General features: G+C 41.5%; 1 protein-coding gene across 3 annotated transcripts in view; it reads right to left on the reverse strand.

Annotated features, from left to right (window-relative positions):
• Nucleotides 1-206: 206 nt before the first annotated feature.
• LOC121285033 (protein sel-1 homolog 3-like) overlaps nt 207-16060 on the reverse strand; it is a 104249-nt gene continuing 88395 nt past the window's right edge. Inside the window, exons 22-25 of one of the 3 annotated variants that reach the window (XM_041201152.1) lie at nt 13765-13867; nt 13037-13109; nt 4398-4427; nt 207-1611 (exon numbers count right to left, since the gene is read on the reverse strand). In XM_041201152.1, coding sequence (XP_041057086.1) covers nt 1475-1611; nt 4398-4427; nt 13037-13109; nt 13765-13867 — 343 coding nt within the window. In that variant the 3' untranslated portion in view covers nt 207-1474. The remainder of the gene's footprint in view (nt 1612-4397; nt 4428-13036; nt 13110-13764; nt 13868-16060) is intronic. The other 2 variants (XM_041201169.1, XM_041201161.1) reach the window with 2 other exon arrangements.

The following is a 16060-nucleotide window of genomic DNA, read 5'->3' on the forward strand; positions in this document are numbered from 1 at the left end:
CCCACAGCAAAATACAATGTGCTGTATATTGCTGGTCTAAAGCAGAATGCGTTTATTGGAAATCTTAAATAATTCGTATAGTGCCCAAATGCTTGGTTGAATCAAGTTAATCCTGCACCCTCTCCATAACTGGATAAAATCTGACAGAAACAGCAAGTTCGCAGAAAATAGATTTAAGTTCAAATCCTGCATGCATCAGAATCAGGATGATTACAATTCAATACCATTTCAGCTCGATGTGGAGAACTGTTTCTCATATTTATGAGAGCACAGTAATCACAGTTTTTATCCTTAAATGAGTGCAGCTGTAATGGAAAAATTTAGTATGGAATAATTATTTTCTTTAATGAGCAACATTTGATTTCTGACAATGGTTGTCTCAAAATGATTCAATGGGAAATGTTTATCACTGCTCTTTTGATTTAGATTGCAGCTACCATGTACCTCACTCACGTTTAGAACTATTTGGTAATCTTTTGCATTTGCTGATTTGACAACATAATTTATTTCATTTGGACAAGTAAAAAAAAAAATCAATACTTACATTGGCTGATGCAGTACGTTATATAAAATCTGGTTTTACATTAGTGAACTCCAGCCACAGATGTTTCCATAATTTCTGTAATTTTTTAAAAATTATACCCATAAACTATCTATATCCATATGAGAATTTAACTGGAACAAAAATAATCCAGAAGTACAGATTCACAAATCATTTAAAGTAGCAATGGAGTTTAACAAATCCATTTGGACAAGCAAGCAAGCCACTTGGGTAAGCATCTAGAGGTATAGAGTTGAAAAGCAGAGAGGTTCTGTTAAACTTACACAGAACCTTGGTTAGACCACACTTGGAATACTGTGCATAGTTCTGGTCTCCACATTATAGAAAATGATATAGCTGCATTATAAATCATTGCTTGCATCTTTTGCCACAGATGATAACAGAACTGAGAGATTGTAATTATCAGGAAAGACTGAGCAGATTGGGGCTCTTAAGTCTGAGGTCTTTAAAGTTATGAAGGAGTTTGATAGAGTAGATGTCGAGAATGTGTTTCCACTAGTGTGGGAGTCCAAAACGTGCAGTCATAAATATAAGATAGTTACCAATGAATCCAACAAGGAGTTCAAAAGAAACTTCTTTCCCCATGCAGGTAGTGTGTCGAACATGCTACTACATGGGGTAGTTAAATCAAATAGCATAGATGCATTTAGATGAATCTGCATAAGTAAATGAGGGAAAAAGGAATAGAAGGAAATGCTATTAGGTCAGATGAAGAGGATGAGGAGTCATTTGTGTGAAGCATAAACATTGGCATAGGCCAGTTGGGCTGTATGGCCTCTTTCCTTGCTGTAGATCCATATGATTCTATGCAATATACAGAAATATTCCTAATAAGCAATGATGTAAGTGATTACACATTTCAACATGGACAGGTCAATCAGGCTACGATGCCATTACTCCAGAGAGCTCGTCTCATTCAGGTTCCAGATATTCAGCTGCAGTTGAAGGTAGTGATGTTTCTTCTTGTACTGTCTCATCTGACTGAATGTTTTGACTAGAAGAATTCAAAGTTGGAGTATGTTCATTTGTACTTGTGGTGAAAACAATTGCTAAAAATACAGGAAATTGCATTGTTGATTTGCATCTCATCACAAATACATAAATGTATTTTAAAAATTGTCAAAAAGTAGCAAGCATTACATACTATCAAACATTTTAGAAAACAGAAAGCAACACTTTGCTAGGGAATTGGAGGGAACATCATTGAACAGTTAAATAATTTCCCCCTCTAGTCAACCATGACTCATTGGCAGCAGCTTTCATCTCAGTCCTGAAGGTGAGAGTTCATCAGAGGAATAGAGGTAGGCCATTCAGCCCCTCGAGCCTGCACTGCCATTCATTGAACTCATATTGATCTGTAACCTACGTCCATTTACCAGCCTTTGCCGCGTAACCCTCAACACCTCTGGTTAGCAAAAATCTATCAATCCCAGTTTTGAGATTATTAATTAGGCAAGCATTTACTGCTTTTTGTGAAAGAAAGTTTGCATGAAGAATCACTTCCTAGCTTCTCTCCTAAATGCCTGTTCTGCTTCTAAGGTTCTCTCTCCTCATAATATAACTCTTGGAGCCCTGATATCATTCTGGTAAAATTGCACCTCATGCCTTCCAAGGTCAATACATCCTTTCTAATATGTGGTGTCCAGAAATAGGCACAGTAGTCCAGATGTAGTCTAACCAGAGCTTTGCATCAATATAGACAAATTTCCTCCACTTTATATTCTAGCCTTCTAGATATGAAGGCTAACTTTGCATTAATCTTTTTGATTTTGCCCGCCATTGTTCCTCACTTTTTAACCATTTGAAAAGTACTTGGATTTATACCTTTTTGGTCCAAAATGGATGACCTTTACACCTACTGGCACTGAAAATCACCTTCACATTTTCCCACACCTACTTAATCTATGAATGTCTCTTTGTAATTTTACGCTCCCATTTACACTACCTGCTAAGTCTTCAATCTTAACGTCATCAGTAAATTTGGATAGGTGTTTCTCTATTGTGTTTTCCAAGTCATTAATAAACATAGTGAAAAGTTAAAAATCCAACATAGATCCTGTGGGACACCACTAGTCACTTCCTTCAAACTTAAGTGCATACCCAATCTTCCTGCTTTGTCTTCTACGGCCTGGCCAATACTTTGCCTTCAATTCTGTAAGTTCTAATTTTTAGCTAACTGTCTCTCCTATTAAACCTTCTTAAATGCCTTCTGGTAGTCCATTAAAACTACATCCACATACATTCCCTTCTACTAAGTTAGTTACTTCCTTAAGAAAAACAATTTGGTTTGTTAGACACATTCTGCCTGTTACAAATATATTTTGGCTCTCTCCAGTCAGCTCAAATGTGTCTGACTCATTTCTGCCAGAACCACAATAGGGTTCCCCTTGTCCTCACTTTCCACCCTACCAGCCTCCATGTTCAAAGAATCATCCTCTGTCATTTCTGTCACCTCCAGTGTGATTCCACCACCAAACACATCTTCCCCTCCTCTCTCTTGACAGTATTCCGAAAGCACTGTTCCCTTTGTGGCACTCTAGTCCATTCCTCCATCACCCCAACATCTCATCCCCTTCCCATAACACCTTCCCATGCAATCGCAAGAGGTGTAACACCTGGCCTTTTACCTCCTCACCGTTCATGGCCTCAAACACTCCTTTCAGGTGAAGCAGCGACTTACTTGTACAGGTACTTTTCAATTTAGTCTACTGTATTCGCTGCTTACAATGCGGTCTTCTCTCCATTGAGGAGACCAAATGCAGCCGGGCGGCTGCTTTACAGAATACCTCCACTCAGTCCACAAGCATGACCCCAAGTTTCCAGTTACTTGTACACAAGTCTATCCTTGACCTGCTGCAGCGTTCCAATGAAGCTCGATGCAAGCTCAAGAAACAGCACCTCATTATCCGATTCGGCTCTTTACAGCCTTCTGCACTCAACATCGAGTTCAACAAATTCAAGACCATGAACTCTGTCCCCCATTTTAATTTTTTCTTGCCATATTCTGCTCTGAATCTTGTTTCACATTTTTTTTGCTTTTCAAGAGAGCTGCTCATTATTCTGCCATTCACACTCACTTTGGACAAATGCTTTGTTTCTTGACTAGAACCATTACTATTCCCTTTGCCTTTTGTTCCATGGCAGCTTTGTCATTTAATCTCTCCTACCCCTGTATTCTATCCCTGATCTCCCCTTTTGTTCTTCCCCCTGCCTTTCAAAGTTGTAAAGCCCATCACATTTCTACCATCCTTCAGTTCTAAAGAAAATACTCTGTTTCTCGCTCCACTGATGCTGCCAAGACCTACTGAGAACTTCCAACACTTTCTGTTGCAAAAAGTCCTGGACAGAATTTCTGGTGTGGATCTTTTGCTCCCAAATCAGGGAGCGTGAGTTGGGAAATCTTCTGGTTTGCTGCACTTACCTCAGGAGAAACTCGCCCAAATGGTGGGATCTGTTTCACTCCAGGGGAGGTGGGGTTGGGTGGCAGTGGCAGGTGTGGGATGGAGATGGGCATGCCACTCCCAGACATAGATCGGTTGCAGGGGCTGCTGAGTATCAAAGCTATTTAAAAGGCCCGCCTGGTTCCCTGGGATTTTATCCCTGCTGTTTAGTTAAATATTAGACCTCCTAGCCCTCACCTTTAAACACCACACCCACTTGCTATGCCCCATCCATGCAAACCCATGCTTGTCACCCACCTCTATGGCCCCTCGTACCTTCCACGCTAACCCATGCCCCCAACCATCCCATGGCTCTATATAGCCCATGCCAACTTAATGTCAACTCATGCCCCAACCCATCACCCTTGGTCATTACACCTTCCTTGCCAACTCACCCAGCGTCCAACATGGACAGACCTCAGGAGCTATGTTGAGACAAAATAAAATAAGTTCTAAATAATCTATTACAAGCTTTACTATAGTAAAAACATGAAAGCCCATTCAAAAATTTTAAATCCCCTCAAGTACTTAATCAATTATAAAAATAAGTAGACGTATTCATAACTCCACATCAAAGACAGCTTTCCTTTCATAAACTTTGATTTGTCAGTCAAACTGTGAGTTTAGGATACCCTGCTGAGATAATTGCAGCTTGTGGAAAGCAGCTGGGCATTAATAATAGCATGATGATAGCCCTTGGGAAAATGTCACCAAATATCTATTGTAACTGCTAGAATGAGTTTTTTCAACTCCCACTGACACAGGCAGCCTATTTTCACAATTTGTAAAGGGCTGAAGATTTAAGTACCTTCACAGCTTGTCAGTTCTACAGACCTTATCCGTCCTTCAAGAGCATTTATGTCTACTCTAAAAATTCCAAACTCCCATGCTGAGATTTAAATTTTGCGGTACTGACACATCCAGTCGTGAATAGTGATGGACAATTAAACAACTCACTGGAGGAGGCGGCTCCACAAATATACCCAGCGCACCAGCGCAAAAGATAAGGCTGAATCATTTGCAACAATCTTCAGCCAGAAGTGCTGAGTGGATGATCCATCTCAGCTTCCTCCATAGATCCCCAACATCACAGATGCCAGTCTTCAGCCAATTCAATTCATTTTACATGATATTAAGAAAAGGCTGAAGGCACTGGATACTGCAAAGGCTATGGGCCCTAACAATATTCCGGCCATAGTATCAAAGACTTGTGTTCATGAACTTGCTGCGCCCCTAGCCAAGCTGTTCCAGTACAGCTACAACACTGGCATTTACCTGGCAATGTGGAAATGTTTTTTCTTTATTCATTTACCAGATGTGGGCATCACTGGCTAGGCCAACATTTATTGCCCATCCATAATTGCCCTTGAGAGGGTGACGGTGAGCTTTCTTGAACTGCTATAGTCCATGTGGTGTAGGTACACTCATACTGCTGCCGGGAGGGAGATCCTGGATTTTGACCCAAAAGGTTCTGTCTGAAATGGGTAGGACTTCCGCATCAGGGTCTCGCCCACCAATTTTAAAGGTTCACGGACTCTCAACAATGCCATGAAAATCTGGGCCTCTGTCTCAGAGTCTTTGGACAGAATGTGAAAGAGAGTGAGGGGGGTGGGGGGAAGTGAGGGAGAGAGGGAGAAAGAGAGAGAGAGATGGGTCTCTCAGAGAAAAAGGCTCAAATCTTCTGGTCTCCGGATCATTGGAGACTGGACGTAGAAGGCAAAGCATGCATAAGGACATTGCGAAGGTCCTGATGCGTGGACATACATGGGGGTTGCCTGGGAAGTTTAAACTTCCAATTGGTAATTCCCCTGCTGCCCTGGACCCTGTGGGAATGTCTCCAACACTAAGCTAGAGTCAAAGAATTGAGACAGATCCATGTGATTTACCTCGATACTTATCCAGGAACTGTTAGACAGTTTTAAACCTGGTCTAACACCTGAGTAAATCCACAACCAATTCCCCCAATAACCAGAACAGCACTGCCACCTCCCCACCCCCCCCCCACTCCCCACTCCCCCCCACACCACCCCTGATCAGAATACCTCTCTGATCACCTGATTACCTCCTCAACCACCTAATAATCCCCAACTAGCCCCCACAACTTGACTAACCCTCAGGCCAGACCTTACTAGCCCTCCAAACACCCAACTACCCCCTCAACAGGATTTGACTACCCATCAATCTGGACCCAGCTTCTCCCGACCACCCTAATAACCCCTGATCTGAGCCAACAATCTCTCAACCACCCGACTACCCCAACCTGAGCACCCACTCTTCCACCTACCCAACAATGCATTCACCTACTCACCCACCTATCCACCTACCTACCTCACCCACTGATCCACCTCACCCACTTACCCACTCATCCACCTCATGCACTCATTCATCTATCCACCTCACTGACCTACCCACTCATCCATCTATCCACCCATCCACCTCACCCACTCACTCATCCACCTGCCTCACCAACCTACCCACTCATCCATCTACCCACCTACCCACCTCACCCATTCATCTACTCATCCATTCACTAACCCACACTGTATCATTAAAAGGCTGGGCCTTTAAATACTTAGCAGAATACAGCAACGAGTGCTGTAAAAAGTGGGTGTGCCCTCTCATTCCACCTACTCTACTTCGCTTGCTGGAGTTAGAAGGGAAATGCTGCACTGCACATTTCTCTTTCAGCTGGGATTCAAAGATTCCAGAAGAAATGCACAGTAGCGTTGGGTCAGGAAGATCTTCGATGGTGCACAGCATTGCAGCTGACAGGAAGATTCAAGCAAAGGCTGCAGCCAGTGTGGTCAACAGAAAGGAGCAAGGTACTGTTTCTCTGCAAGCTAGCAGGCAGAACACAGGAAGGAGGACTGTGTCGGGTCAAAGAGATACATCCTGTGGCAATCTAAAGACTCTAGATTTGTCTTGGCAAGGCTAGGCGAAGAAATCACTGGAGTGGGCCTTACTACTGAAAGTCAGTTTGGCCATTCACAGGAGGTTAAGGGAGAGGAGCGTCAACCGTCATGGGATTTACAACTCACCAAAATGGGGATAAGTGAACCCATTGGAAGCTAGGTTGACAGTGGACTGTTTCCTATAAAGACTGTAATCTGGTGGAGAATATGATGTAAAGTATATATGTGGCATGGGGTTATTGATCATGTTAGCACATTAATAAGGGTTTTCATTCCTGTAGTTTAGAATATTTGTTGCCTTCTAGGTAATGTTTAGTTGTAGCTGCTTTAAGTTTGTATGTTACAGTAAAAGTCTTAAAACTGGAAATCTTGTCATGTAATTTCTTTAAGCTGGTCACTGGGAACTAAAATATCTTTTTAACAATCATCAGTCTCTATGGTGTTCATAACAAATTCAACATTTATGTTACACAAATGCCAGACAATAAGCATCTCCAATGAGAGAGATTCTAACTACTTCCTCTTGGCATTCAATGGCATTACCATCACTGATTCTCCCATCAACAACATTCTGGGAGTCATTATTGACCAAAAATTTAACGCATAAATACAATGGTTACAGGAGTAGGTCAGAGGATGAGGACTCTGTGGCAAGTAACTCACCACCTTATTTCCCAGAGCCTTCTCACCATCTACAAGGCACAAGTCTGCAGTGTGAAGGAATATGCCCCACTGCCCAGAATGATTGTAGCTCCAACAACACTCAACACCACCCAGGGCAAAGCTGCTCGCTTGATTGACACTCCATCCACTACACTAAACATTCACACTCTCCACCACCAGCGCACAGGGGCTACAGTGTGCACCATGTACAAAATGCAAAGCAGCAACTCACCAAGGGTCCTTCAGCAGCACCTTCTAATTCTGGAATTTTTATCACCTAGAAGGGCAAGAGCAGCAGACACATGGGAATACCACCACCTGTAAGTTCCCTTCAAGTCACATTTTGACTTGGAAATACATTGTCATTCTTTCATTATCATGGGTCAAAATCCTGGGGCGCTGTATCAAACAGAACTGAGGGTGTACCTACACCACTTGGATTGCAACTCAACATCACCTTCAAGGGCAATTAGGGTGGGAAATAGATGCAAGAGAAACCCACATCAGCATAAACAAATAATTTTAAAAAATCTTCTTCTACATGTAGGCTGACAAAATAATTGTTCAACAAGTCTGCAATTGAAAGAAACCTGCAATTCCTTATTTTCATTTGCAATATTACACACGTTTTAAAAGGGCCTACATTATCCTACAGTACTCTTTCCCTTCTAACCAAATTATAACATCTTTGTGTTGATCTTGATGTCCCTTGGAAGTTTCTTTTTGTATTCCCTTTTCATAGCTTTCTTGCATTTTCGTAGCTCTCCCTTGCAATTTTCATATGCGCTTTCCTTTAATTTTATAATATCTTGCACCCCTTTTGGTGACATGGCTGTTGTTTTTGCCAAGTAGAACTTATGCCCCTTAAGAGTATTTACTTCCCCTGTTTGAAGCTAAATTATTTTTGAACCCTCTTACTGCTCACCTGTAGTTTAAACCATCATTAGTTTTGGAAAATTGCAAACGTAATTCCTGTATTCAAGAAAGGAGAGAGGGAGAAAGCAGGCAACTACAGGCCAGTTAGCTTAACATCTGTCATAGGGAAATTGCTGGAATCTATTATTGAGGGGGTTATAGCAGGGCACTTAGAAAATCTCAATGCAATCAAGCAAAGTCAATGTGATTTTGTGTAAATCATGTTTGACTATCTTATTGGAGTTCTTTGAGGAAATAGCAATGTGGATAAAGGGGAACCTGTAGATGTGCTGTACTTCGGGTTCCAGAAGGCACTTGACAAGGTGCCACATCAAAGATTACGACGCAAAATAAAAGCTCATGGTGTAAGGGGTAACAAATTAGCATGGATAGAGGATTGGTTCGTGAACAGGGAACAGAGAGTAGGCATAAATGGGTCATTTTGGGGTTGGCAAGATGTGACGAGTGGAGTGCCGCATAGATCAGTACTGGGGCCCCAGCTATTTACAATTTATATTAATGACTTGGATGGAGGGACCATAGGTATGGTTGCTAAATTTGCTAATGACACAAAGACAGGTAGGAAAGTAAATTGTGAAGAGGACATCAGGAGTCTGCATAGGGACATAGATAGGTTAAGTGAATGGGCAAAAGTTTGGCAGATGGGATATAATGTTGGAAAATGTGAAGTTGTCCACTTTGGCAAGAAGAATAGAAAAGAGCACATTATTTAAATTGAGAGAGATTGCAAAACTCTGAGGTACAGAGGGATCTGGGTGTCCTAGTACATCAATCACAAGAAGTTAGTATGTAGGTACAACAGGCGATGTGGAAGGTAAATGGAATGTTGCCATTCATTCCAAAGGGAATGGAATATAAAAGTATGGATGCTTCAGTTTTACATGGCCTTGGGGAAACCACCTCTGGAGTACTGTGTACAGCTTTGGTCTCCTTATTTAAGGAAGAATACAAATGTGTTAGAAGCAGTTCGGAGAAGGTTCACCCGAGTGATACCTGGGCTGGGGTGTTATCTTATGAGAAAATGTTGGATAGGCTGGGCCTATATCCATTGGATTTTAGAAGAATGGGGGGTGATCTTATTGAAACATATAAGATCCTGAGAGAACTTGACAGAGTGGATTCTTATGGAAGAGACTAAAACTAGGGGACGCAGCTTAAAAATAAGGGGTCTTTCATTTAAGATGGAGATGAGGAGAAGTTTTTTCTCTCAGTGGATCGTGAGGCTTTGGAACTCTTTTCGGAAAGCAGTGAAGGCAGGGTCATTGAATAATTTTAATCAGAGGCAGGTAAGTTCTTGACAGTCAAGGGAGTCAGTGGTTATCATGGGTAGTCGGAATGTGTAATTGAGGCCACAGTCAGATCTTATTGAATGGCAAAGTGGGCTGCAGCAATCAAATGGCCCACTGCTGCTCCTAATTCGTATGTTCATATGACCACTTTGTTGTTGTCTATCTCTGTCCCATGCTTAAAGATAACTATAACAAAATCTAGGTCCTTAAATCTGTGCTCTGTTTCTCCTTTATAAACTGAACAAAGAATTTAATCATATTCTTAGTCAACACCACAGAAACAGATTATCTGGTCGTTATCACATTGTTAATCACATTCATAATTTTTAAAATGTTGATGGAATATGGACGATAGGCTGCGATGCCAACACAACCAAAACAGAAGCAAAAGTATGACCACTGTTAAATGAATGTTCCCTAATTGTTGAATTATTAACTAAATCTGGCTCATGAAGTCCCTCTCCAGGAACTTAGACATGTAATTTTGGCTAGAACTCTAATGAGGTACTGAAGAAGTGCTGCATTGTCAAAAGTACCATCTTTTGGATGAGAAGTTAAACCTGACCGCATTTGTCCTTTCAGGCAGGCCTGAAATATCCCATGACGTTCTTCGCCTGGTGCCTTGGTCAATATTTATCTCTCAACCTACATTATTAAAACAAACTGTTTGATCATACATCTCACTGCTGCTGTACTGGGATCTTATAACAGTGACTACACTTCAAAAGTACTTCATTGGCTGTAAAGCACTCTAGGATATCCCAAGGCCATGAAAGGCACTATATAAATGCTAGTTCTTCATTCTTTTAACATCTTGACTCAATTTAATAAGGAATTAATAACAAGACTTCATCAGCTCAAACTGCAGAATCTTTCTTTGCTGTGTGCACATTGTAATTCTCACAGGAATAGCACAGTTAGAAATCACAAGATTACAAACTTTCAGTAATCTTTACCACAACATATCCCTTCTAAAAGTGTTTATTTTGTAGAGGTGTGAGAATTACGAGCTGTGCTAAATAGCCACAAATAGTGATATTTTTTTAAAAAGTGAAAATGACTATAGACCACTTTCACATCTCAGATCCCATTTCACGCTCCAAACAGTCCTTCCATACCTCCAAAATTTTCTTCATATCAATAGGAGTTGAATTCAAGCCAAATGTTGGAGAGGAAAATAATAAAATGCCAACCAGAGCTCTCACTGATGCTTGCTTTTCTGTCACAACTGCTGAAAATTGCTGGTTTATAGGTAGACAAGAACAGGATCTGGTTAGACTGTGATGTCACCCATATCAAATAAAGTGCAAACGAGCGCTGTTTGAACTCATGCATAACAAATAGCTGCATGTATGAGGTATTGATGTGGGGGGGAACAGGGTAAGTAAGGGAAATAGCCTGCTACCCTGGACCTTATCCTAGCATGAACCAGCTGCTTCAGGAGAAGGTGAGATAAATTGTTAGCACTGTATTCAGCCAAACACAACAATATTTTAGCATAAATCATTGGGATGTCAACATTAATATGTACAATAGTTGTGATTATCACAATCCTACTGGGCTAATGTGTTCAATGGCCTTTAAAGCAGCTGCACAGGGGAAGAATTTCACAGATTATTAAATTTCAGCTAAATGCTGAGAGGAATGTAAAAGAGCAAGACTGCCTCCTAGTGTTTGATTTATCAGATTATGTAAAGTACATGGGGCTAAAATTGCTTTTACAAAACACAGTTGATGCTGTTACAACAGTACGCTAGTGTTGTTAAAAGTCCAGATTTGCACAGAATTTTACACCTACGCAAGTGCATGCCACCTACAAACTGATGGCGTGTTTAGTAGTGTTCCCCATCTAAAAGAGCCAAAGTATTTCACAGAATCACTGAATTTTAACAGCACAGAAGGAGGCCATTTGCCCCATCAGGTCTGCACTGGCTCTCCAGATGAGCAATTTTACCTAGTGCCATTGCTCTGCCTTTTTCCCATACTCAATTAATGATCAAATACCCTCTTGAATGCCTCGATTTTTATGAAAAAACTTTTGCTAAAATAAGTTCTCCATCATACACCACAATGACATAGCTCACATAGAAATATGTCATTATACTAGTTGCATGTCACCACGACAAAAGTAACACTTATTCTGATTTTTCTTCCTCCAATAAATAAAATAGCTTTTTAGTTTCCTGATTGGTCTGTAAATAGCTCAGCCATACTGACCAGGCAGGTTCGGCATTCAATCCCCAGTGTCTGCTGCATTAAGTCAACACCAATGGCTTCCTGCAGAAAACCACCCCCTCTTGAAGCTGGATCCCTAGGTCAGACACAAAGTGCTCTTGAATGAGGGCTGCCCCCACCCCCCCATAGGCCACTTACAAACCCATGTTTGCTGGACTCCCTCCCCAAATGGCCACTTAAGGGCCTAAATTGTCCTCTGGGCGGGATGGTTGCCCCGTAAGCTTCTCGCCCCTGACTTTATTACAGCGAGGCAGGAAGGTGGCGGTATTGGCATCCCACACCTTCCCGTCCGATCAGACAGTTAGCCTTGCCTCTAAACTCACCCAAGAGGTGTTGGGGGTGGGTGAGCGGGGTGGGCCTTTAAATACTGAATTTGGTCATAAAGGGACTGGCAAGGAAAACACTTCTCCATCTTAGTAATGTAACTAACATAGCAGTATTTCTAATCCCATACGTCCTTAGACCAGCTGGCAATTTCAATAAAATTGCACATTCATGATTTCAGTATACAGAACATGATAGCCTATCTTTTTAAAAAAGTCATGACCAGTAAATATATATTTAATTCTAATTAAAAGAAATTGAGCTTCTATATTTCAAATAGAGTTCTACAAATTTTTATACATGTACTTAACTATACTTTTATCAACCATAATGCTTTTCTTCATACATGAATAAAATACTATGTTGAATCAGTTTGAAGGTATAGGTGAGAAGGTAATTGTTTGTATACATTTCGTGCTGAAAGTAGACAAGTTGAAATTGAAAAACGTTAAGTTTGATGAACACACATGCTAAATCTTCCGAGATTTCAACAGTACAATTATCTATCTTATTTTACATCAAGCCTTTCATTATATAACTGGCTATGTTTTGAACTATTACCTTGTAAAACATTTTCAACATTATATTCAAGTAAATTGTATTTTTCCCATATTTCTGGAAAACATATACATAATTAAGAGGCTGCAGAATTTCTTCAAGATTTCTTCAACTCACCTGTGGAATACCAGTAGTACCTAACAGCAAAAACAATTAGAGTTGACAGGAGCACTGAGCCTGCAGTATATAACTGAAAATAAACACAAAGATGATTTACTAGATAAGTTCCAATAGCTTCAATAAATACGACAGCTTCAGAAGGCACTAATTGAAGAGTGTACATTCTGGATGGAAAGAGTATGTGCATACTCTAGTCTCGGTGACAAATCGCTTTTGTTTTTACGCGGAAACTGTACATCCTGGACCACATAGATCTGTAGCTCAAAATACTATGGTCTGATGTTGACCTGAATAAGCCTTGATCACTGTGACCAATCTTGGACTCCAGCTCTCAGAGGCTGAGCAATAATATTTTTCATTTTACAGTGCACAAAATGGAAGGCTTCATTTTCCGAACACCACTGACGTTCCAGGGATTGAAAGACACGATGCATGTGAAAACTTATTGGGCAAGCATTTTTGTTTACTAACATATGATACTTTCTCGTAAGTGATATGGATGTGTATCATGATGACGGTAATATCACATGGCTCTTTACATCCATAAACAAAATACTTTCATGAAAGTGATGGCCATTAAAATTCAAAATAATTGGTGAAACATGGTTGGGAGAACATTTCAAAATGATATTTTAAGTGTTGAACCACCAGCTCATAAATCGTGTAATGGCAGCAATATAAAGTGCAATCACGATCAATAAAACAGTGTTTGATGGAATACATACTAAAGCAGCAGAGCAGATATTAATCCATATTGTTTTCAAGTGAACATGAAGCAAAGCTATAGAGCATGGGACGAAACCCTCTTCCATATCAACGGTTATACACCTAGAAAATGGAGAAATGTGTTAATACATGACCAAAACTGTGCACCTGGATTTGAATTCTGTGTTGTTCCTGTGCAACTGTTCACATTTTTAAATATAGAACAAACCCAGATTCCAGTCATTCAACCCGAGGGATTTACAAATACCAACTGATACCATCTGCTGGGTTACAGCCATACATATTTGTTACAAATACAATTTTTGGCTATGTGTATAAAAGTTAAGGACATCTAAAACCTTGACATCAAGGCACATTTGACCGAGTGTGGCATCAAGGAGCCCTTGCAAAACTGGAATCAATGGGAATCGGGGGAAAACTCTCCACTCATTGGAGTCATAACTAGCACAAAGGAAGATGGTTATTGTTGTTGGAGGTCAGTCATCTCAGCTCCAGGACATCGCTACAGGAGTTCCTCAGGGTAGCATCCTCGGCCCAAACATCTTCAGCTCCTTCATCAATGACCTTCCTTCCTTCATTAGGTCAGAAGTGGGGATGTTCGGTGATGATTGCACAATGTTCAGCACCATTTGCGACTCCTCAGATACTGAAGAAGTCCATGTCCAAATGAAGGCTTGGGCTGACAAGTGGTAAGTAAAATTTGCGCCACACAACTGCCAGGCAACGACCATCTCCAATAAGAGAGAATCTAACGATCGCCCCTTGACATTCAATGGCACTACCATCACTGACCCCCTACTCTCAACTTCCTGGGGGTTATCATTGACCAGAAACTGAACTGGACTAGCCACATTAATACTATGGCTACAATAGCAAGTCAGAGTCTAGGAATCCTGCGACGAGTAACTCATCTCCTGACTCCCCAAAAAAGCCTGTCCACCATCTACACGGCACAAATCAGGAGTGTGATGGAGTACTCCACACTTGCCTGGATGAATGCAGCTCCCACAACGCTCAATAAATGCAGGCCCAGCCAATGAAGCCCACATCACTTAATAAATAAAAAATAAAACAGAAGTCTAATTTGCTTCAACAAAGCAAACAATGATTTAATGATTTTCTTTCATAAATATAGAAAATGCCCTGTGAGTTTCCTTTTAGTAATTGTGGGTGAAGAAAAGAGGTATGAACTGGTAAAAGGAGAGCAAGGGGTCATCAACGGTGATGTTAAAACCTTTAGGAAGACATGCATCCTTCATTTGCGGGGAGAGGTTCCATGTCCCAGGCTGTGCCTTAAATGGAAGTGTAAGCACAGGCAGTTCAGAGTAACCTCCATACCATACTGTTCATTATGGGATCGAGGTACTTATTCAAAGCGTTCATGAATCAGATGATCCCTGACAATGACCGCATCCTGACGAGATGCTCGAGCCCTGTGCCAGGCCCAAGCGCTAACCTCTGCAGCAGGGGCATCTCTGTGTTCAGCATTTCCCCCACCCCCCCGCCTCCTCTTCCTCTTCATCTTCCATGTTCTGCTCCTCTTCTTCCTTCAATGAGCTTGGACCTGCTTGGTCCTCATTGTCCTCAAGGTCGACATCTCTCTGGAGGGCCATGTTATGGCCACATGGGCGTAATTGATGATGCCCTGGGGGAATCTACTAATGATGACAAAACCCCCTGCCCTCTGTGCTTCCAAGATTACGTCTGTCTGGAATTGGATGTACGGTCCACCCCTGGCAAAGGGGGCATCAATGACCTCTGAGGTGCAGTGATGTGCAGCCATTTGTGAGATACCATCAAGGCTGCTAGCTGATTCTTGGGAGAAGCAAAAGCAAAAACATTCAAGGCCACAGTGACTCTGATGGCTACATGCAGGACATGGTGACCAATGCGGTGAGGCATGAGGTCTTCTGTGACAAAGACACAGACCATCCACCTGGAGAGTCACAGTCTCCTGTAGCACTATTTCTTGATTATCTCTGGTAAAGCTCCGTCTTTGGCACTAACACCCTATGCTCAAGGTATGGTCTCAGTGTTCTTTGCCCCATGTCTCTCTCTCTCCTCTGCCCTCCTGTTTCCAGGGGCTCTTCCCTCCTTGTGGAGGGTGTTGCTCCTCTTCATTACTGAATGTAAACGCTTAAATTCATACCCCCATTACCAGCTGCTGCCTTCCTTGTGCTAGGGTGGTCCGCAATTGTGTTTAGCAGCCTTGCACCTTCTCTTTTTTTCATTCATTCATGGGATGTGAGCATCGCAGGCTGGGCCAGCATTTATTGCCCATTCCTAGTTGCCCTT

The sequence above is a fragment of the Carcharodon carcharias genome, chromosome 1, assembly GCF_017639515.1.
Source record: "Carcharodon carcharias isolate sCarCar2 chromosome 1, sCarCar2.pri, whole genome shotgun sequence".
NCBI lineage: Eukaryota > Metazoa > Chordata > Chondrichthyes > Lamniformes > Lamnidae > Carcharodon > Carcharodon carcharias.